A 23,895-nucleotide genomic window follows, 5' to 3' on the forward strand; every position below is an offset into this window, starting at 1 on the left:
AGAAGTTGATCCCATCTCATAACATGTACCGTGGTTCGAACATATAGAGGAAGAAATAGATAACCATACAGTGGAGGATAAATAATCGAAAGATAATGTTCCTCAAGTGAACTTCTCTCGATCTAAATTAGATCAACACTATTTACCCCCTCAAGCACTATTTAATTTGTATTTCAAATTCTAATAACTTAAAATTTTCTCTTTTATTGAACAAAATAACTAAAAAAAATAATTAAAATTACATTATTACAAATATTCATTGAAAAGATGCAACACTTTAAAATTTAAAAATGTTGTCTTACGTTGGTAACATATTTAATAGCATACCATTGTTGTTGGACCAAATAAATTTTTAAATTAATTAAGAATTATGTTATGGAATAAAAGGCCTCAGAAATCAATGAAAAATAATATATATATATATATATATATATATATATATATATATATATATATATATATATATATATATATATATATATATATATATATATTGAATAAATACAACTAAGAAGTCATTTTAAAAGATCATTGAATTCCAAATAACTAACTATTCTTCCATTTCTACATCATTAATTTCATAAAATTTCTATCCAATATATATATAATAAATTTTACAAAATCAATGAATGTGGAGATGCATTTAGGGTACTATTATGTTTTAGAATTTAAGATACAAATTAATTGACGTTTGAAAGGAATAAGTATTACAAATAATACTTTAAGGGGTAAGTGTTGCATAAACTATACTTTAGGGGTACAAAGTACATTTTACTCTTACATGAAATACAAAACCCTTGGAAGTAGGAACTAATATTTCAGACCGTTGCTTTTAGAAGATATATTAGGCTCTGATTGGATCATGGATTTTAAAATGTGGAAAATGAAAATGCAAAGGAAAAACGAAATCAAGGATTTTTGAAATTCCAATTGTGTTTGGTTCCTAGGAAAAGTGGATATCAAAATGACTGTGGAAAATTATTTTCCTTAATTTTGTTTGGTTTCTAGGAAAAAAAGTGAAAATAAAAATGAATTATTACATGGAGTAATTTTATTTTCTATCAAAGACGTAAAAAAAATTGTTATGTTAAAAAAAAGAAAAAAAAACTGTGAATATGAATATAATTTACTCCCTCCTTCCCATTTTATTTGTCTTTCTAGAGAATTTTTTTTATTCCAAAATAATTGCCACTTTAGAATTCCAATGAATATTTATTGTGTTTTTCTCAATTATGTCTTTACTATTCTTAAGAGAATTAATAGTAAAATATTTATGAAAGTGTTTTTTAGTCATTTTATTATGATTTTTCTAGAATACATTCAAATTTATTAATTTTCTTAGTATGTGTGAATTAGCGTAAAACGACAATTAAAATGGGAAAGGAGGGAGTAATAGTTTATTGTTATGATGTATGTGAGAGAGAAGAGGAAGAGAGAATAGAAGCAGACATAAGAGAGAAGAGAGAGAAGAGATAGAGAGGAGAGAGAGAAGAGGGAAAAAAGAAGAGAGAAGAGAGAAGACGAGAATTACATGGCATTTTCCTCACTTATTTTGAGGAAAAAGCATTTTCGTAGTTTTAGTATAATTTGTTTTCCATTTTTTCCTCTTACTTAAATTACCTAGCACTTTACTCCCTCTGTTCCTTTATACATGACGTTTTGGAGAGATTTTTTGGTCCCTAGTTATATGACGTTTCTCATTCCCATTAGACTATTAATTACTCATTTTTCCCTATTTATCCTTAATTATTGAGTTGTTGGTAAAAGTGGCCGGTGGATTCCTAGTTACTAGGGGAGAGAAAATCATGGAGAAAGTTGTTATGGAAAGACAGTAGAAGGTTATTTTAGTCCACCTCTCCTAATTTATAGCTAGATTTAATGACTCCTTAATTTGTGTGAAAAGTTTTGAAACGTCATGTCAAAAGGGACAAAGAGAGTACCTTGTAACCAACATGAAAATCAATTTACCTAATAATATTATCTTTTTACTATTATTTTCCTTGAACCAATCAGAGCATTCGTGATTATAGGAGAAATAGAGTTGGAGAAAGAGATGATTATGTCTCTCACGTATATTAATCATATATATAGTTACATGAAGGAAAACCTAACCTATTATACAAGGTAACCTATTACACAAGATAACCTATTACACAAGGTAACTATAATAAATAATAATAATAATAATAATAATAATAATAATAATAATAATAATAATAATAATAATAATAATAATAATAATAATAATAATAATAATAATAATAATAATAATAATAATATATACGTAATATATACGCTAATACACCCCCGCAGTCGAAATGGGAATGGAGAGGACGTGGAGACTGGAGACAAACTGTTGAAACAGTTGAGTAGGGAGTCCTTTCGTGAAGATATCGGCAAACTGGTAGGCGGATGGGACGTGAAGAACTCGAACGTGTCCCAAGCAACTTCGTCTCGGACAAAGTGGATATCAATCTCCACATGTTTCGTACGAGAATGTTCAATAGGATTGCTGGATAGGTAGACGGCACTGACGTTGTCATAGTAGACAATGGTGGCTTTCTAAAGTGGGCTGAACAATTCAGAGAGTAGATTGCGTAAACAAGTCGTTTCGGCGACGGCGTTTGCGACAACTCGATATTCAGCATCCGCACTAGATCGAGAAGTAGTGACCTATCGTTTGGAGGACCAAGACATGAGGTTGTTGCCGATGAAAACACAATAGCCCGATGTCGAACGACGAGTGTCAGGACAACCACCCCAATCTGCGTCGGAATAAGCGATAAGAGCGAGGTCCGGATTGGGGGAGAGGAGAAGACCGTGGTCAAGAGTGCCACGAATGTAGCGAAGGATACGCTTGAGTGCAGCCATATGAGGTTCCCTCGGATCATGCATGAATAAACATATTTGTTGCACATCATAGCAAATGTCGGGACGAGTAAACGTGAGGTATTGCAGTGCACCGACAAGGCTGCGATAGAGAGTAGGGTCAACAACGGGGGGTCCAGTGGTCGAAGACAACTTGCTCTTTGTCTCAGCCGGCGTAAGACAAGGGTTGCAGGAAGTAGACACGGCCACGGGCCGGTTCGGGCCGGTTCCGGGCCGGTTCATAACTACCAAAAACCAATCGCCGATTCCGGCGACGAACGGCGGTGGCGGCGGCGGCCGTGGGTTAGATCGACCGAGTGAGAAAGTTCGAGCGGCTAGGGTTTTGTAATTGTGTTGTGTGTTTGTGCAAGACCTATAAATCATGTATTTATAGTGTCTCTTGTATAAAAGCCCAAACGGGCTTAAGTTGGACCGGGCCCAACAGCTTAAGTTCGTTAGTTCCAACAGCTTAAGTTCGTTAGTTCTTTACTCGCTCGTTTCTCACAACTCAATGATCGGAAAATTGTAACGATTACAATTTCGGAATCATTGTAATGTCCTCATCATTACGAGTGCCAATTCTCTATTTCCAATTTCTAAAAGTGGAAACCCTAATTCAGTGCTCTTTCTAAATTTGGAAACTTTCCGATTTAGAAAGTTCACTAAGATGTTCGCCTATTCTTTTCATTTTCTTATTCTCATTCATATTCCAAATTACGAATGTTGGACTCAATCATATTGACTTCAAATCATGCAAAGATAAAATATTTTTATCTCTGACCGTTTATTCAATGATCTCGAGTGCACGAGCAGTGTGACCCTCGATGGTTCAGGGGTAAGCTAGCCGTGGGTCCACAACCCTTTGTGGTCTAAACTTGTCCCTTAGAGTTACGATTAAGATGAAGCTCGTTTCACCTTAATCACCCAACGAATCAAGATTGACGTCTAGCAACTACGCGTCATGATTCCCTAGATACAAATGAAGTGCCTGCAATTTCCTTTTGATATAGTTAACGTACAGTAAAATTCCTTCGATTCATATGTCCCGATTGAACTAGAGACATTAGTTCATCGAGACCTCCTTAGTAGTTCAATGACTGTGCGATCGTTCTAAGTGTTGTGATCGGTACGTGCATGACTTAGAGAATCGAATTCTCTAATCATCACTTAGTCAGCTCTGGCCAGAGACTTAGAGATTACAAACTATGAGAACAGACAGGACATCCAAGACTATTCTAGCTATCGAATCCCCGACTACAATGCACAGACCTCCCACTAGATTTCGGACTGCACGAGCACTGGGCCTTGGGGCGGTCCTCGGTGGAACTCAGGGACATGTCACAATACAGCTGGTCCTCTAGTGAAGTCACGGTGATGTCTAGGTCATAAAGACTAATGGTGTACAACTATACCATAAATATCTCTACTCGATTATTGAGAACCACTTAGAGATTTCTAGGGTGAGGGAGTTCAGTGAACTCGTGAACGTACGAGCACCCACTTATGCATGCCGATATCACAATACCGTTTATTGATGAGATGCAGTACACATACACTAAGTGCTAGTCTCTTAATGGGAAAGGCCGATATCCTCATTGGTGGCGTAACCCTTTGACTAGGAACATGTTTAACAGTTATAATACTAAAGTAAATATCTCACGATCCTAAAGATCAATTACTAGTACTTATAATAACTGTATGGACTATATCTATGTTTAAGACAAAGGGACAAAGATATAGAATGCCAATGTGTTTTTATCATAAATACGATAAATGATTATTTATTACATGAATAAATGGAAAGAACACATCGACGGAAAAACTAGTAAGGACATAAATTGAAGTGAATTGGAAAATATAAGGACTAGTTTGAAGGTAGAACAAAAGTGAGGGATGAAAAAGAGTCTTACCCAAAATAGAAGGACCTGGAAATGGAAATATTCAAACTAAAGACTTTTTGCAAGTCTACGTGACGCGCTACATACATTTTGTTTTTCCTCTCCAACGTGTTTTTTAACCGCGTTGTACTTTCCGCCAACCTTCCTTCTCTCAACATCAATTTTTTTTCGAACTAATCCGCGTTATTTTTATTTTTATTTTTTATTATTCAATTGGATGAATAATATTATTATTTTTATTATTATCTTGTAATTAATAATCTACATATATTGATTTGTAGTCACTCTCTTATAAGTACCTTTCTTCTTTCACGCGGTTCTTTTTTTTTTTTTTCTAACTATTGTTTGAATTGTTATTATTAGCATATATTGTATGTAACACCCAAAAAAAAAAATTAATAATAAAAAAAAAATAGTCGATCCAAGATCATTGAATACCAAAGAAAAAACCTCACCAGTGAGTACTACATAAAGACACACAATGAATGTTTGTGAGTTAAATACATAAATAAACTAATAAACAAATTTGCTTGACTTGTTTGAGCATTGTGTTTGTTTATTCTTACGATGAAGTTGCCGAGGTAGTTTCCCCCGAATGATAACTAACTGCTTCTATTTATATCAATTGGCGGCTCATAGTTTTAGGCTACCTACCTGTCTTTGGTTTTTTTTTTCCCGAACCCCTTTGAATAGTTTTTTATAGATTGTGAAATTTTTTGTCTGTTTGATGGTACTGAAACGACAACTTAGGCAGAAGGGTGATGAGGATTGTTCCGATCCTGCTAAACGCCGTCGGTTTGTTTCAGAGTACTTGATTTCTTTTGCTCTTCTTCTTTTTTTTTCCTTTTTTTCTGTTTTTAAATTTAAATAGTAATTATTAAAACTAATTTTGTTCATTGGATTTTTGTGCAGTATATGCAAAGGCCTCAATTATGGTCGAACTCTGCAAGAATCTGTATCTTACTTGGAACCCATGATTAGAAAATGGGTATGTATTTATTTTATTGATTAATTTCGGTCTATATATGTTGTCATGCTTGCAATAGGAATCAATAATTAAATAAATAATAAACCTTTCTTTATTTGGCAATTAGCATATATTAGAAAGAATAAAAACAGTTTGTTTGTTAAAGTTGTTATTCACCATACTTTTACTCGATATCAATTCACATATATGATGTCTAAAAATGTAAATATTATTTGTTATGATTTATTTTCGGAAAGCTCTAATTTGGGGATAATTACAGTTTTGGTCCCCCAAGTTTGCACGTTTTTCACTTTTGGTCTCCCATTTACCGCCGTCAACAAAATACACACTAATGTTGTCACATTTTAAAACATTTAGTCCCTCCGTATGTTTGACCGTTAAGAACTAACGGTCAACGGTTGAATTATGGTTGAATTTGGGGTTTTTCTTTGAGAAATTGCAATAAAACCCCTGTATTATGGTTGAATTATGGTTGAATGTCGGTGAACGGCGTAAAAACGGTATTAAAAAAAAGTCATTGCCGTAAAAAAAAGTATAAAAAAAAAAATCAACGGCAGTCAACAGTCAGCAGTAATGGTGCTAAAAATCGGGGTCGTTTGTCAAAATTTGTTAATTGATGAACTTGGGGTTAAATTATGGTTAGATAAAAAAAATTAGGGGTTTTTAGAATATTTTGAAAGAATACGGGGGTCTTATTGCAATTTCTCAAAAAAAAACCCCAAATTCAACCGTTGACCGTTACTTCTGAACGGTCAAACAAACAGAGGGACTAAGTTAAAATGTGACAACATTAGTCTGTATTTCGTTGGTAAATGGGGACCAAAAGTGAAAAACGTGCAAACTTATCCCACTAATTTGTCATTATATGTCTTTTTTTGAATCCTCGTATTTATTATTATATTGTCCTTGTGTCGATAGGTGCAGGAGGCAGTGGAGCGATCACTCGAAAAAAATCTGAGGTCAGTCTTTCCTTTTTTTTTTCTTTTTTTATTTTTTGTTTTTGGATCTTCAACCATGCTTTAATTAATTAATATAATGTTGATTAAATAATTAATCTAATCGGATATATGTTTGTTGTAGACCCTCATATGATCATGACCAAGTGGAAGGTTCTGGATCAAGGAATTTGCAACTGCTATTTGATAGCAGTTTACCACACACCCTTTTTACGGGCAATAAAATCATGTCCCGGAACGAAAGCCCTGTGAAACTTGTGATGTACGATTCAAACTCCAACGAAATAATAACGTGTGGGCCCCTATCTTCACTCAAAGTTACCATTGTTGTTGTTGATGGTGATTTTGGAGCTGCTAATGATTGGACGAAGGAGGAGTTCGATAGCAAAATTGTTATGAACAGAGAAGGGAAAAGACCATTAGTTACCGGACAAGTGAAACTCACTTTGCAAGGTGGAGTCGGTTACTTAAGTGATTTAATCTTCACCGATAATTCGAGCTGGATTAGAAGTGGTCGATTTCGCTTGGGAGCCAAAGTGCATACTAATTCCGATCAAGTCGACATTAGAGAAGCAATGAGCACTCCCTTCAAAGTCAAAGATCATCGCGGGGAGTGTAAGTTTTTCCTTTTTTTTTTGATATGTATATTAGTATTAAATTCTACATTTCATTAACGGTTTAAACTTTTGGTTGAGATGGTAATTCAGCAATGAGTATTGATAATGATGAATTGTTTCAGCTTACAAGAAGCATTACCCACCATCCCTTGACGACCAAGTATGGCGATTGGAGAAGATTGCTAGAGATGGTCCGTCCCATAAAAAGCTGACTCTCTCTGGAATATTCTCCGTAGGCGATTTCTTGAGGCTCTACGCTACAGACAAGTACCAACTACGCAAGGTAAGAGACCTGTTTTCTCGATTCATTTTGATATAATAATAAAATTTCCACGATTGAAATATTTGACCATATATTGTGAATACATGGTTTGTAGATACTTCAAGTGTCTAACAAAACATGGGAGACAATCTTCAGACATGCTACAACTTGTTCTTTAGACGATAAGAAATACGTGTTCAGGACTGCAACCGGGACGGGGCTTTTCTTCAACTCCATATATAATGTTATTGGAGTCACTTTTGACGGCCAAGATTACCATTCCATGGAGAGTCTCAACCCTTATCAGTTGGTACCTATCTATCTTTACCCTCTATACTCTTTTCGTGCTAGTAAAAGATTACATTATATTCCTAAAGGCATCATTTGATGGAATGTATCATTTAATATTAATATCGAATAAGCACCGTCAAGTGCATGTGAATTACATTTCTATAGCCTTGCACTTGCTGTGAGATTCGAGCTCAGGACCTTTCATTTGGCCTGATTTTCATACCATATTGAATAGTCGCCCCAACCTGAAGTTACACTATTCGTGAAATGTATCATTTAATATTAATATCTCTAATCCTTGTTTGATAGACTTGATTAGCCTGATATATTACTAATCAAGGTCATTATTTAATGATACGTCGGTGGGTTTCAGTATGTGACACACTTACATATTTATTAAACAGAGGGTGGTCGAAGAACTGAAGCAGCATGCTTATAAAAACATAAACGAGTGGGTTTCAGTTTGTGACCCAGTAATTGTTGGATACCCGATGCTCGTGGCAACTACATCACCCGACAGTTTTACCAATCCTAATGTGGATCTTCATGGTATCAATTTTCAAGAACTAGGTACTGAACTTTCTTATAATTGAAATTTTTTTACATATATAATTTTTGAGTACTCGTGTCATATACTGATCCGGGCTGCCGTTTATTTGTTTGTCGTATGAAGATGCACCGCCTCCTTATAATTGTTTGTTCGAAGTAGGGGAGAGTTCAAATTCAATGGAATGCTTCAACAACTCACCGACATTAACAAACTGTTTTGGGATGAGTAGTGATTATTATTGTCCAGATGGTGGACTCTATATTGATAACTATGTGGCGGGGGGGTCAGAGTCACATCTATCAACTGACGATCTACCGATAGATGATGGTTTTCAGGTTGAGTCGTCGTCATCAGCTTTGCAAGGGAATAATTATAATGGATTATTTGTTGATTCTTTTGTCAACGGTGGAATATCTGACCGCATATCCAAAACAAGGTGGTGTAAGGTTCTGGCGGTGGTTAAGTGGCGGATACTTGTTAGGCGTAATGTGGCTGCAAGAAAATGGAACAGTTTCTACAGCTATATGTAAATATATATATATATGGGGCATATATAGTTCTGTTTGTAAGGTTTTAGAGTAACTTTTGTGTAATTATGTGATTAGGTTTGATGGTCTTTGGGTAGTTTCATGTTCAATCCATCGATCGGTGAAGACTCGATTCGATTTGCGAAGATGCGGTCGTTGCTAAGGTTGCATTCCCGGTGTTGTATGGTTTACTTTTTGTGTTTGTTACTCATTCATTTGTATGGTGTCTTGTGCATGAAAATCATGTTTGGTGCTTGTACAAACAAACTGTTTTCGGAATAATAATGTTTATGGTTTGAATCCCTCTTTGTTATAATTTATTTTTCTTGATTTGAGTTTATTAAAGTACATATACATGTTTTTGTTAGATAAGGTGTTTTTTTTTTTTTTCGGGTAAATTACAATCACCTCTGAGGTATGGTCAAATTACAAAAAACTTCATCTTGTTTGGATAATTACAACCACCCCTCTCAAGTATAAATCTTTTTACACGTCCACCCCTGCGGTTTCAAATTTCGTGGAATTTTCGAGATTATATGGATTATTATCACTTTTGTACCCGTTTTATCCTATTTGAACTCCACATTTTAAAGCAAGATGATCATAATATGTGTTTTTAAGCTTGTATATATCAGGTTGCGGTGCATCAGAACCTGTATTTTTACACAAAACGAGTACAAACTAGAGCACATTTCACGAAATCTAGATGATTATGTTGAATTTGACACCATAAGAGTGGATGTGTAAGAAAAAATCATAGTTGAGGGGTAGATGTAATTACCCAAACAAGAGGGTTTTTTCGTAAATTGACCATACCTCAGGGGTGGTTGTAATTTACCCTTTTTTTGCAGTTTATTTTTTATTTTTTTTATTTTTTTTTATTTTTTCTATAGTGGTTTTTGCAAAAGCTTATTTAAAAAAAGAAGTTAGTGATTGTGAGTTAAATGAGTATTAAGTGCGTATTTTTAAAAGTTGGTGATGTTTGCATATACTCTGAAAATAACTTAAATAAAATAGATGAAACAGGTCTCGGGGTGCTTTTAAAGAAGGGCGAATGACAACCCACGACAAGGGACTTAAATGCACGTAGAAGTCCAGGCAAAAAACAATCTTGCAAATAAACTCATCTCCATGTCTTTTGTCTAAAAATACAATCCATAAAATAATTTTATCAATTCCATCAATTATATCCTAACTTCATCAATATTCGACATTAACACCGCATTTGAACAAATATATCACATTAATCTCCATTTTCATAATTTTTTTAAAAAAATATTTCTTTTTTATTTTCAGAAAATAATTTTTTTTGAATTTTTCTTTTCCGGCAAGATTTTGGTGTTGAATTTTTTTTATTTTTATTGAAAACTTTTTTTTTCTGAAATTGTTATCCGGCCGGTCAACCGCTGTTGACCGCAAGTCTCCGGCGTTGACTTTTTTTTTTTTTGGAAACATTTTTTTCTCTCTAAATTCCTGTGTTAACAACAAAATTATTGTCTAAGATATTAATATTGAATACCAAAATAGTAATATTATTGTCCAAACAGTAATATTATTGCCCCGAACACTAAAATCATTGTCCCGAACTGCAATATTACTAATATTACTGTCCCAAACAGTAATATTATTGCACAAGACAGTATATTACGGTCGAAGAAAACAAAATTGTAGGAAAAAACGATAAAATTAATTAATACAGTGAAATTCATGATTTACTGCGAGCACGTTAAATGATTTAATGCGAGTATGCTAATTGATTTACTGGCGATTAAATTAATTCGCATGATTGTCGTTTTTAATTTCGCTGGAAGCGCAAAGGTACGCAATTAATTGTTATAATTATCGGGCATGTGATTATGTGATTTAAATTTGTTTAAATTCGCATAAAAAAATTTTGTTTTCCGCTGCGTACACGTGTCTGATTCCCAACAATTACTACCATCACAATCATTCATATCAATTAAACCATCACTCATATCTAATGGTTCATTCCCAGTACCCCCAACAGGTTCATTCTCAGTACCCCCAACAGGTTCATTACCAGTATCTACATCAGATTTATTTGCACTCAGTTGTACAACAGTTTCATGCTGAACTTGGTATTTTTTTTATTCTTGACTGTAATTTTTTATTCATATTAATGCAGGTCCTAATAGTGATTATTTTACTATTAGAATGTATCATTCTGGTAAAATTGTTGAGTTAAATGGCAGATATTATGTGGATGGCAAAGGTACGCAATTAATTGTTATAATTATCGGGCATGTGATTATGTGATTTAAATTTGTTTAAATTCGCATAAAAAAAATTGTTTTCTGCTGCGTACACGTGTCCGATTCCCAACAATCACTACCATCACTATCATTCATATCAATTAAACCATCACTCATATCTAATGGTTCATTCCTAGTACCCCCAACAGGTTCATTCTCAGTACCTCCAACAGGTTCATTCCCAGTATCTACATCAGATTTATTTGCACTCAGTTGTACAACAGTTTCATGTTGAACATATATTTCAGTGACTCTTTCATCATCAACAAAATTCACTTAACACAGAGTATCAATATCATGTTCTAACTTTGAAACATAATTGCAGTCATGTGGCATACCCCTATTGTGCAGAAAATGAACCACATCATTCAATCCTAACTCTTTAGCCATTTCATTTAATTCTAACACAGACATTTCATCTTCATGACACCAATCAAAATAATCAACTTTGCCATCCACATAATATCTGCCATTTAACTCAACAATTTTACCAGAATGATACATTCTAATAGTAAAATAATCACTATTAGGACCTGCATTAATATGAATAAAAAATTACAGTCAAGAATAAAAAAATACCAAGTATATTCTTAAAAGGGAACAATGACAGTGGGAAAAATAAACAAGTATACTTCAAGAAAGGGAACAATGTATTTGGGATCCATACTTTTTCATATTTTAGACATATATTCTGAAGCATTTTGAATAAAAAACAGAAACATTTTGAATAAAAAATGAACTTTATCATCGATTTCATAAAACAAATAAGCACAACATAGATCGATAAACATTTTAATAACTTACCATATTCTGGAGTAAATCGTGCTGGAGGAATTTCTTCATTGCCTTTCCTTAATTTCCTAACCATTTTGAGCAAACAACGCGTTCAAATCAGAAGAAATTTTGAGAGAAAAGATTTTGAACTAAAATCCCTAGAAAAACGAAAGGGGGAATGTTTTTGAGAAAAGATTGAAGTGTAAATCGAGCTGGTAAAAGAAAACGGAAATACAGCCCTAGTTTAATTTTTAAGTGATGAGCCGTTTTTACCCTTGAAAAAATCACGTGAAAGGCACGTGTGTGGGATTCCGGCAAAAATGCCCTGAATATTCCCTTTTTAAGGCACCGTGTAACAAAAAATGTAGTTTAGGTAAAAACGTGCAAAAAAATATTATTTGGGGGTAAAGTGCAAAACGGACTATAATTTAGGGGGTAACCTTCTTTTACTCATGAATATATGCCAGAGTGCAAATGAAATAATAGCAAAAATCACATCATATACGCAAAATGCAGAATAAACAACAAAGTGCAAAATACATTACTCTAGAAACAACAAATTCCAAACAAAAAGCAACAAAATCGAATATATGTTGCTTGCAATCAACACCAGAAAATAATATGAAAAAAAAAATTGTATTACAAAACAACGAAATGAAAACATAAAATAATGTAACACAAATCACCAAAGTCCAACAGACAATCAACGACTTTAGGAGGAAAAAAAACAAATTCAACAAAATACTCCCTAGGGCCGAAAAGCACAAAAGCGACAAAAAAAATTGTCGCAATTGAGATAAGAAAAAATGCAAAACAACCGGCAAAATGTTGTAACTCAAATAGTAAAATTCAAACATAAAATAATGTCAAATAAACACCAAAATCGAAACAAAAAATAAAGACTTTCGTAGAAAAAAAACACATGGGGTCAAAACCTCTAAATCTGCATCTTTCACTTTTGTTATTAAAAAAACCCATTGTATTCTGTGAATGAATCGCCACTAAAGACATTTTAAAAAAGACAATAGCAAATTACCTGTGCATTTTCGATTGTGCAATATCTTCTCGGATGTTTTTTTGCTGTTGGCGGTTCGCAAAAGTTATAGCGGTTACATCGTTCTCGAGAACAACAATAGGGTTACAAAGATTGCATAGAAGACAAGGGGGAGAAGTTTTGCTGTTTCGGGAAATTAAAGATTGAAGAATGCAATTTGAGGAGGAGATTTTGCGGCATAGCTGAAATGTCCCAATATTCCAATTAAATACCGAATATTTCCTAAATTTTTAAAAATCGTTTCAATGGCGATTTTTTTTTTTGGGATTTTTGGGTTTATTTATTTTCCGAAAATCCGGAATTGGAACAAAAAATTTAATCTAATTAAACTTCCGAAAATTGTTCTAACGGTGATTTTTTGGATTTTCGAAATCTCCATATATTTGGAAAATAATGCAATTCTAACATAGTTTTGGTGTTTTGGATTCCGAAAATTTCAAAATTGGAACTAGTATTCACCCGTGCGATGCACGGGGCGACATATTTTTGAATGAAAATACATGTCTCAAAAATAAATTTAAGCAGATAACAATTATTACGGTCACTGAATCTAAGTACATAACGTAATCGACCAACGATAATAAAAATATGTTGTAAGTGTCATGTTCTTCATAGTTATAATATAAGAATACTATTAAATATTAGTATATCGTCAAAAATAAATCTTAAAGATAATAAGAATTGCACCGAGCACCATAGGGAAATGACTGAAAATAACATCGCACCGGGGAAAATATATAGATAAGAAACACCTGCAAAAGAATAAGTTCTTTAAAAATAAAATAAAAAACATGTTACATGAATAAATGATAAATATGAAAATATTTTCTACCTTCAAATTCGATGAAATACTTCCTTGTACACGACATTTCTAGTAACATTGGTGAGTTCACCCGAATCCGACTTGATGAATATCTTAATGCCACCTCTGCTCTTAACTCTGGACACTGCAACATATAGTTGACCATGGCTGAAGACAGGCCTAGGAAGATACAAACCAACATGCGAAAGAGTTTGGCCTTGGCTTTTATTTATCGTCATTGCAAAAGAAACAATCAACGGAAATTATCTTCTCTGAAATTTAATTGGCAGTCCGGAGTTAGATGGTATTAAAGTCATCCGAGGAATGAACATCATGTCACCGATATTTTTTCCGGAAAGAATTTTGCAACTCAGAACGTGAATGCCAGTTCTAATAATTTGAAGTCTGGTACCGTTGCACAATCCTCTAGCTTGATCGATGTTTCTTATTAGCATAACGGGTGCACCAACCTTGATCCTCAACGCATGAGAAGGAACTCCGGAGCATCTTATTGTGTTGAGGAATTCAGTCGAATAAATTTCTGCATTATCCTCCGTTGTGTGCTCGTCCCTACACATACTATCTGAGCTCAGGTACACCTTCTCCTGTCCTGGAAGGAGAGACATTAAGTGATCGTTCACAGACTCGACGCATTCATTAGTTGGTGCAAGAATTGCCCTCCCTTGAAAATAATCTCGATCGTACATGTTACTCAACAAATCCGGGTAAACGAATTCGAGTAGGTCTCTGAATGGATCTTATGAATCACCAATCAACATGTCATCTGGAATCTCTATCGAAGCTTCACCATCATTGTCTTCCCCAACATCCTCATTACCAACATTCAGTATCCAGTCTCCAAATTCTTTTATCTCATCCACATTAGATGGAGAAGAACATGACTGCAATTTCATGTTCTTAGTCAACTTCATGACACGACAAAAATTCCACAGCGGAGAGGAGTTTATCGTAGCATGTACTATGTTCTGCCTTGATGCTTTGAGCACAACTGGTAAAATCTGCCTAAAATCACCTCCAAGAACAACCACATTACCACCAAAGGGTTTGTCAGCCTGTAATATTGACTTCCTTGTCTTGTCAAGGGCTTCAAAACAGTATCTATGCATCATAGGAGCCTCGTCCCATATAATAAGCTTTGTCCTTATGAGCAACTCTGCCTGTGGACTTTGTTGCGATATGCTGCAGGTGGAACTCTCATGTACATTTATGGGTAGTCCGAATCGATAATGAGCTGTTCTTCCACCAGGGAGCAATAACGATGCTATACCACTCGATGCAACGTTAATTACAATCTCTCCATTCGAACGAACTGCAGCCGGAAGAGTTTTCCATAGAAACGTCTTTCCCGTTCCACCATGGCCATATAGAAAGAACATTCCACCACTGTTATTGGTTACTGCATCCATGAATACATCATAAACCTTTCTTTGCTCATCTGTAATGGAAGCAAGACACTGTTGAAGTTCTCTACCCATTTCAAACCGGTCGTAATCCAGTTCATCTAACACCAATATGTTTTATGTGTCCTCATATGAGTATTCGATTGGAACTGGCATAGGCGCGTAATTTTGCAGGCTTTTACCATTGCTTTGCAATATTTTTTCTATTTCGGTGAGAGTATAGTTCTTCAAGCTTTCATCCGATATATGTAAATCTTCAACAATAAAAAAATGGATAAATTATGTGCATCTAGTTGAAATTGTACAGAGACAATATTAAAAGAATGATTAATACGTAAAATCTAATTGAATACAATGCCATACAAATTGCCATACCTGGATTTTTATGAAGACGTTGTTGTTTGTAAGCAATACCATCAGCCAAATCCAACCAACAACTTTGCCAAACATGTTCGGGCCGACTTAAGCTATTGGAAAGCAGCATAACCGCAAATAGCCTTCTTATATAAGCATCTATGTATTCTTTGTCGTCATCTAGCAAACCCAACACATAACATGCATCCCTGAACGTAGGGTAGACGATGTCAAAAACTTTTCTGATGTCCTCGTAGCACGTGCATCCCTTTTTAATGTTAAGTAACAACCTAAGGTAATAGTCTTCCCCCTTTCCAGGGGGAACATTCGCAATCCTACCGATAGAAAATCCTTTTTTCCTTGGCACCCAAGTTCGAGAATCCTCTTTATACACAAATTGTTGTGGAAAATCTCCGTACCTCAAGTCCCTTGCATGTGGATAGTTCTTGTTGGCCTCAAACCACGCCAGGAACATAGTTTGCTTGGCAGATGGCCTATCCAACACACTTTGTAACGACTGGTTTTCATTGAAGACAATTGGCTGATGATCGGGGAGATGAAAGCTTAGCCTAATTACGGATGGGTCTCTGTAATGAATATCAAAGTTAAACAACCTCCACATTGCCTCACACGCCGAAAGATATCTGCAGTCGTAGTACATCTTTATCTCATCACGAATCTCAGCACCGCCATCTGTATTGCGTGTCTCATAAAATGCCGTTGTGACTCGGTCATGCCCCTTGTTTACGTATTTGAACAGGTATTTAATTGACTTGTTTTGGTTGCATAGCTCGATATTAATGTGAGCTTGGTATTTACTCAACAATATACGATTGTAGGGGACCACAAACCCATTATCAAGAGTAGTCTTCTTCTTCGTAACTGTTCTGCCATCTTCCCTTTTCCTATACACTGTAAACCCATCTGCATCTGATTCAGTGCGCTGCACAAACGGCTTTGGAAATCGCTTCGTGCAAACTCTATCTTTCATACATGGAGATTTCAAATTCGCCTGACCGCACGGTCCATGTATCATATACTTCTCCACCAACTGGTACATCTTTCTGTCGTTTTCTTCGTCAGGAATTTCAGCACATATGATCCTGTCAATTTCTTCTGGATTCTTGAGCTTGTCGTCATTATGTAACCACAATAAAATATGTGCATGCGGTAGACCTCGTTTCTGAAATTCTATTGTGCATACATCTGCATAAAAAATGTAAACATACGGTATTAAAAAATAATTTGAAGAATGTGGCTTGATTATTGAAAATAACATTGGGTTAGGTAGATTATATAGTTTGGAATATACGCATAATTTGGAAAGTAGATTAAAAATAAAAAATTCAAATTTTAAAATGAGCTTTAATCTAGGAATAAATGATATATAGTGATATTTTAAAAATATAATTGATTTAAGTTAACATTGCATAAATTAATACTCTTTCTATAATCAAAATATTTCAAAATATATGAGTATTTAAAATAAAGTTAGAAAACACACACACTATATTCATATCAATATTTAATTATTACAGTCCACGGATTTCATAATTAATGTCAAAGTTAATAGAAAAAAGACTAAAAATCTTATATAGATGATTAATATATTTGCCTTAAATAATGTATATTTTATTGAAAATATCGGATCCTATTACCATAAACACAACGCGAGATTAAAAAACATAAATATTAATAGGTTTTAGTTTTTTTTTTTTTTTTTTTTTTTTTTTTTTTTTTTTTTTTGGCCAAAAAAAGATTTTATTATTCCATTATGATAAAAAGTTTTAGGGCCTCGTTAAAACCCTGTGGGCCTATCACAGGGAAAAAGAGTACCCCTACAATGGCAATAAAAAATCATAAACGAGCCTATAGAGTCTATTACAATGAAACCCCAAAATGGGGTAAAACTGAAAAAAGCTAAAACTTCTATTCCTATAGCATTCTCGATATTTGTAAAAGGACCCCGGGCAGGGATTAATATGCAAAATATTTAATTTCCATATTGAAAGAGGCATTTACGTGTGAATAAGTTGGTTACTAAACATGTTATAATAATTTATTATTGTTAATTTAATACATGTAATTATAAAAAGTATTTTAACCGGTATTAATTTATCAATTTTATTTGAAAATATATTAACACATGGGTGATTAATCTGATTCATACGTAAATGTTTCATAAAATATATTACGTAGATCGTAGAATATAATATAAATTATTATATTTATAAATACAAATATTTACGTAAAAATAACAATGTTATCTATATGGGTACTCTCTTTCGTATGTCAATGTATAATCTTTGTAACGCAATTAATGTTCAAATATATAAACAATTTTATTAATATGCATAATTCATTTTGGCATAAATGAATAAATATGTTTGCCGCATTAAAAAACATAAGTAACTTTATTGAAATAAGCTTCATGCAAAAGTATTAAGGACATTGTCTCAAAATAGAAAAACATATTGTGTCTCTAAATACGAAATACCAAAGAAAATCGAAATGAATAACAAAAAATGACGAATAAATTTAAATAATACATTACTCCATTTTCTCTTGTTTGATCTTTTTCAATAATTTGGTGGATGATTGCTGGACGGTAGGATCATTGAGAATACTATCCAAAATACAATCGTTAGATCGCTTCATTGGAGTAATAGCGTTGACATCATCATCCACAATAGCATTAGTTGTGATATCACCATCCACAACGCCATCGTTAAAATTAGAACACGTTCCAGAGTCCTATAAATTAGCAAAGAATTACGTAAAATATTTGTGTATTTGTGAAACATCTCTTACGTGCAGTGCAACATATGAACAATTAATCAAAAATAAATTGTCAACCTTTGATGAGAAGATACACCCATCGTTGTCATAATTGACACTCAGCGACGATGAACCATTATCATGTTTCTGCAATATTATAAGATACATACACATTCAAAACCACGTATTAAAATAAAAAGAAAGAATTATATTAAAGTTAATTATCAATACCGCATCCATTTCGTAATGCTTAAAAAATGAAGCAATGATAGCATCATCTGTGCAAACTTTTTGGACATTGTACGTTTTATGATCTTCATTGGCAACATTATCACCCTTGATAGCAATTTTGAATAACATTCTTCGATCAATTAACCCCTCAAGTTCCATAGGATACTCCACAAGTTCTTCTCCCTTCATAGCATTAAAAATAAATAAATGATAAAAATACAAAATTAATTGATTACTCTAAAAAAATATATATTTTAGATAAAAAAAAAGGATGAGTGGTTGATCAATGTACCCTGTTTTGGACTGTTTGAATTAATACTTCTACAGGAATATCTAGCATCCTTTCAGCTTCTTTCCCAAATACAATCATCGAAGCTGAATTTGTATCGTCCATGACAATGACTTCAACTTTATAACTAAAGACAATAACAAAATGTGAATGAAAAGTATTTGTAGAATAGTAATATAATTAACCCAAAAAAAAAAAATAGTACATATGTTGGCTTAGCAGTAGGCCAATGAGCTATGCAAACGTGACAATACCACATTTTTGAATCATGTCTAGCAGATCTATTACACTTAATGCAACCATTGTACCACCACTTTGATGTTTTCACAAGACCCTTAATAGTGGCCAATACAACATATTTGCCAGGCTAAAATGTGAAAATAAACATCAGTTAAGTATAGTTATAATCAATTTTGATAAATGATTCCTATTAGTATTTTACTGAAAATGTACGAATAAATAATGTAGCAAATACATCGTTATTACCTCATTTGTGTCACTCAGTTCGTCCAAAATTTTTCTGACAGTCTTACGTATGAAATCATCTTCCATCGAGTAAGAAGACTGCGACGATTTTTGACTTATCACTTGACCACTATTTGGTTTACTCCGAATGAGACTAAAATGAAAAGTTACATGCAAATAAATCGTAACGAAAAAAATAATTTTAAAAAAAACATAATTAATGCATTTAAATATACAATTGTAACCTCGATTTGAACTCATTAATTGCAGGTATTTCCTCATTTATAAGCACGCGTGATGAATGCCAATGGTTAGATACCTGAACTTCACCTACGAAAACATAACAATAATAGTGAAATGTAATAAATGACCCTAACATTAATTATACATGATGCATAAAAGAAATTATTGAACAAACTAATACCATTCTTTATCTCAGTCATTGCAAATTGTATTACAACAATATACGGCCCTACACCAATATCTTGAATTCGTTGAAGTATGTATTCAGCAAACTTTCCCCATAACAAACAGTTGACCTTCGAACCACTTGCATAACAAATAAAATGATAATTGATATGTAAAACACATGAAAACATAAATGATTTAAAATCCAAAAAAATATATTTTAGTTATTTTTGAAAATACTCAATATCTTCAAGTTCAAATGGAATGTTTTGTTTTGTTCCACCCGATAGGTGATTCAATGAACCTATCGACAAAAGCGAACCAATAACATCTGCAATTAATATTAAACAATTGTAAGAATACATCCAGTAAATAAATGCTAAATATTAAGAAAAACATCAATGGAAAAATTTAATACCTATCGTATACTCATTGTTGTTTGACGCTTGTTGTATATCTGCGTAAGGTGTGAACATAAATGAATACATTGGAATGGACGGAACGTCAACTTCTCTCACAGTAGATGTATATTCAAAAGTGACTCTATAGTCATTCAAGGCATGCTTGTTAGGTCTTGACACTAAAAAAAGCAGATAGGTTTGACATTACATAACATCTGTTCACTTTGATCTTAGACTCAAATCTGTATAACAGTGTATACTTAATGGAAGCTTGCACCGTATCACCCTGCGTAATTAAAAAACAAATGTGAAAAATATATTTTCCTAACAATCATATTTGACGTTTTAAAATAAAATAATCACCTGTTCATCAATGAATACCATCTCCATGTCTTGAAGATCTTTCTTAAAATAATTTGGCTGTTCCCAAATGTGCAAAACACGGATTTTGAGATTCCAAGACTTTTTTTCACCTCCCAAGTTTCTAATGAGATCTACTTGCCTTGACATCTATATGTGTTTAATACACGTAATTAAAAATTTGTTAGTGAATTAAATTAAACAATAAAAGATGAATATACGATAACAACTCTTGAATTATATATATTCCAAAATATGCATAAAGTATAATATATAATCTTTATGATAAAGTTACATTAATTCATATGCTCGGGTATCGTGAATGAAAAAAAATAAAAATAAAAAGGTAAAAGATTATTCTAAAATAATATTATACTCACGATTCACAAAAAGAGAACGATGGTCGGCTGATGAAGTATCGAGAGAACAATATTATCCTGCAGTTTAGAATAACAATGAAATGAACCGTGTATATATAATATGATGATATTTAATAATTCCTAAATCATAGTAAATGAAATACAATCATGGAAGTAAAATTATAATTCCTAAATTTTAGTTCCGTAATTATAGTAAATAAAATACAATTATATTTAATAGTACCGAAATTAGAGTAAATTATAGTTAATAAATATTCATATTCCATGTAATTAAGTAATTAACTAAAATTAAGCAATTTCCTATTAATAAAATACATAAATTACGATTAGGCATATATTTATATGCCTAATCTATATTAAATTTAGATCACCTACATAAATATAAAAGATAACATCTTCATAAAAAAAACATGTTTCTATTGTTACGGATATATATATATATATATTGTGTATACGGATTCTATTATTTCGTAAATCATAATAGTAAATGGAATATAATTAATTAATAGTTCTATAATTAGAGTATATTATAGTTAATAACTATTCATATTACATGTAATGAACTATCCATAAGCAATTTCCTATAAATAAGCTGCATAATTTTCGATTAGGAACATATTTATATGCGTAATTTATATTAATTATAGATAACCTACATAAATATGAAAGATTAAATCGATATTAATTAGTATAAATGAAATAAAATCTATATTGTTTGAATATATCCATAAAAATTAAATATATTATACACGGATTCTATTGTTAAAATAAGTATATACATATTTTATTGATTTTATATATCTATATCTATATCTACATAGGAGAGTATATATATATATATATATATATATATATATATATATATATATATATATAACGGATTAGGGAAAAAACAATATAAATTTCAAACATGTTAATTACACACTATTATATATAATGTTTATGCTTTTTGAACATTTAAAATTGCTTATAAAAATAACGGAATCTATTGTTTAAATATGTATATTGATTCTATTGATTTAACGGATTCTTTTATTTAAAAATACGTGATATATATTGTGACTATTTTTGTAATATATTATAATTGTTTTATCGTTTCTACATATTTATTTAATTATCTTATGGGTATTCGTTTTCGTGTGGATGCGCACAATTATGTTAATGGTATACAATGCTCTTTCAACATGATAAATAAAAACACTAAAAAAATGGAAATTATTTATAAATCGGTGCAACTCATATTATTAATAATAAAACTTTAAGGAGGGCGAAGACATATCATATCGTTGGAAAGGCTGGGTCGTGCCACACCTCAAGTACATCATCCCATTGGTTAAAAAAAAAAGAATACGTGTTGCCGCAAACCATGTTATGTGCGTAACAAAACTCTGTCCAACCCTTAGTCAACAACATATACATTTTTCCATGTTTTTGGCGCGAAGATACCGCAACTTGAAAATGATTTCCCTCCTCGTATCGAATATTGATAGTAGACAATCCGGTCAACCGAGAAGCCTCAACAAAAGCATTCTTTAAAGGCTACATATAAAATTGAATGAAGAAATCAGATACAAAATAAAGCAATAACTCATTGTTACACTAAAAAAGAGACTATGATGAATATACCATTGCATGTAGGTGATACCAATGCAATTAATTTTCAAGAATTCTCTCCATATCTCCGAAACAGAAAAAAAAAGTATGTGGAAAAGTTGAAGAATGTACATCATGTTGAATGTTAATTTATAGTAGAGTTAGGGAATATAAAAAAGGTAACAAAAAAAGTAATTAATATAAATTGATGTAATTACCTATTTTATCTATACTACTTTAAAAATAAGGGCATATTACAAATAAGCCCATCAGTGGGAACTTATTCATAAAGAGATCCAGACAATATTCTCCTTTACCAATAAGTCCACACATGGTCCAGATTTATGTAAAGGACTAAAATAACCCCTCTTACTTTAATATGCTCCAATTTCATCATTAACTTACTTTAACTTCAATTTGACCCCAACTTTCACAAATTATTCAATTTTGACCCAAAACTTTTTTTTTTCACAAATTTTTTTTTTTTCAAAAACTTTTTTTTCCCGCCGGTCTCCGGCGTTGACTTTTTAATTTTTTTTTTTTTTTTTTTCCTTCCGGATTTTTTTTCCGGATTCCGGCGTTGACTTTTTAATTTTTTTTTTTTTTTTTTTTTTTTTTTTTTTTTTTTTTTCTTCCGGATTTTTTTTCCGGATTCCGGCGGTCAACGCCGGTCTCCGGCGTTGACTTTTTAATTTTTTTTTTTCTGTAACTTTATTTTCCGTTTAAACAGCAATATTGCTGTGAATGACAGTAATATTAACTATATTACTGTTAAACACAGTAAAATTAACTAAACTATAGTTTAACACATTGATATTGCTATATTAATCTCTAGCACATTAATATTAACACAACAAAATTCATTATTATTGTATAATAAAGTAATATTACTATGTTGTCCGTTCAACAAATGTAAACAAAATAAAAAAAACCAAAAGAATTAATATTACTGTGAGTGACAGTAATATTACTATAGCAACAGTAATATTACAATAGTAGACAGTAATATTATTACGTTACTTCGTGAATAACTCGAACAAAACAAACACCCCAAAAAAATAATAATATTGATGTTGTTGACAGTAATATTATTGTGTTTACAGTTATTTTACTGTCAACGACAGTAATATAATTACGTTGACTTGTCAACAAATCAAAAAAAAATAAAAAAATAATAATAAATAAAAAAATATAATATTGCATTAATTTACTGTCAACGGCAGTACAATTACGTTAATTAACTATCATTGACAGTATAATTACGCTAAATTACTGTCAGTGACAGCACAATTACGGTCAACGTGTAGCGGCGGGCGTGGAAAAACAAAACAAACCAAACAAAAAAAAAAAAACTT

General features: G+C 32.5%; 1 protein-coding gene, 1 long non-coding RNA gene and 1 pseudogene across 2 annotated transcripts; 1 reads left to right on the forward strand and 2 right to left on the reverse strand.

Moving 5' to 3' along the window:
• Window positions 1-5,063: 5,063 nt before the first annotated feature.
• On the forward strand, window positions 5,064-9,257 carry LOC105971177 (calmodulin-binding protein 60 B). Its single transcript, XM_088813704.1, has 8 exons — window positions 5,064-5,573; window positions 5,679-5,754; window positions 6,673-6,713; window positions 6,835-7,325; window positions 7,450-7,610; window positions 7,705-7,899; window positions 8,285-8,450; window positions 8,554-9,257. The coding sequence occupies exons 1-8, from the start codon at window positions 5,494-5,496 to the stop codon at window positions 8,958-8,960; spliced, it is 1,617 nt and encodes a 538-aa protein (XP_088669830.1). The 5' UTR covers window positions 5,064-5,493; the 3' UTR covers window positions 8,961-9,257.
• A 2,213-nt stretch (window positions 9,258-11,470) lies between these two features.
• On the reverse strand, window positions 11,471-12,329 carry LOC148765354 (uncharacterized). Its single transcript, XR_016029591.1, has 2 exons — window positions 12,035-12,329; window positions 11,471-11,763 (listed from the first exon to the last, which is right to left on the reverse strand). It is a non-coding gene; the product is annotated as an uncharacterized LOC148765354 (long non-coding RNA).
• A 1,339-nt stretch (window positions 12,330-13,668) lies between these two features.
• LOC148765355 (uncharacterized) lies at window positions 13,669-14,749 on the reverse strand (annotated as a pseudogene).
• Between the last annotated feature and the right edge of the window lie 9,146 nt (window positions 14,750-23,895).

Source organism: Erythranthe guttata, chromosome 14 (assembly GCF_056151865.1).
Source record: "Erythranthe guttata isolate IM_541 chromosome 14, IM_541, whole genome shotgun sequence".
NCBI classification, from domain to species: Eukaryota; Viridiplantae; Streptophyta; class Magnoliopsida; order Lamiales; family Phrymaceae; genus Erythranthe; species Erythranthe guttata.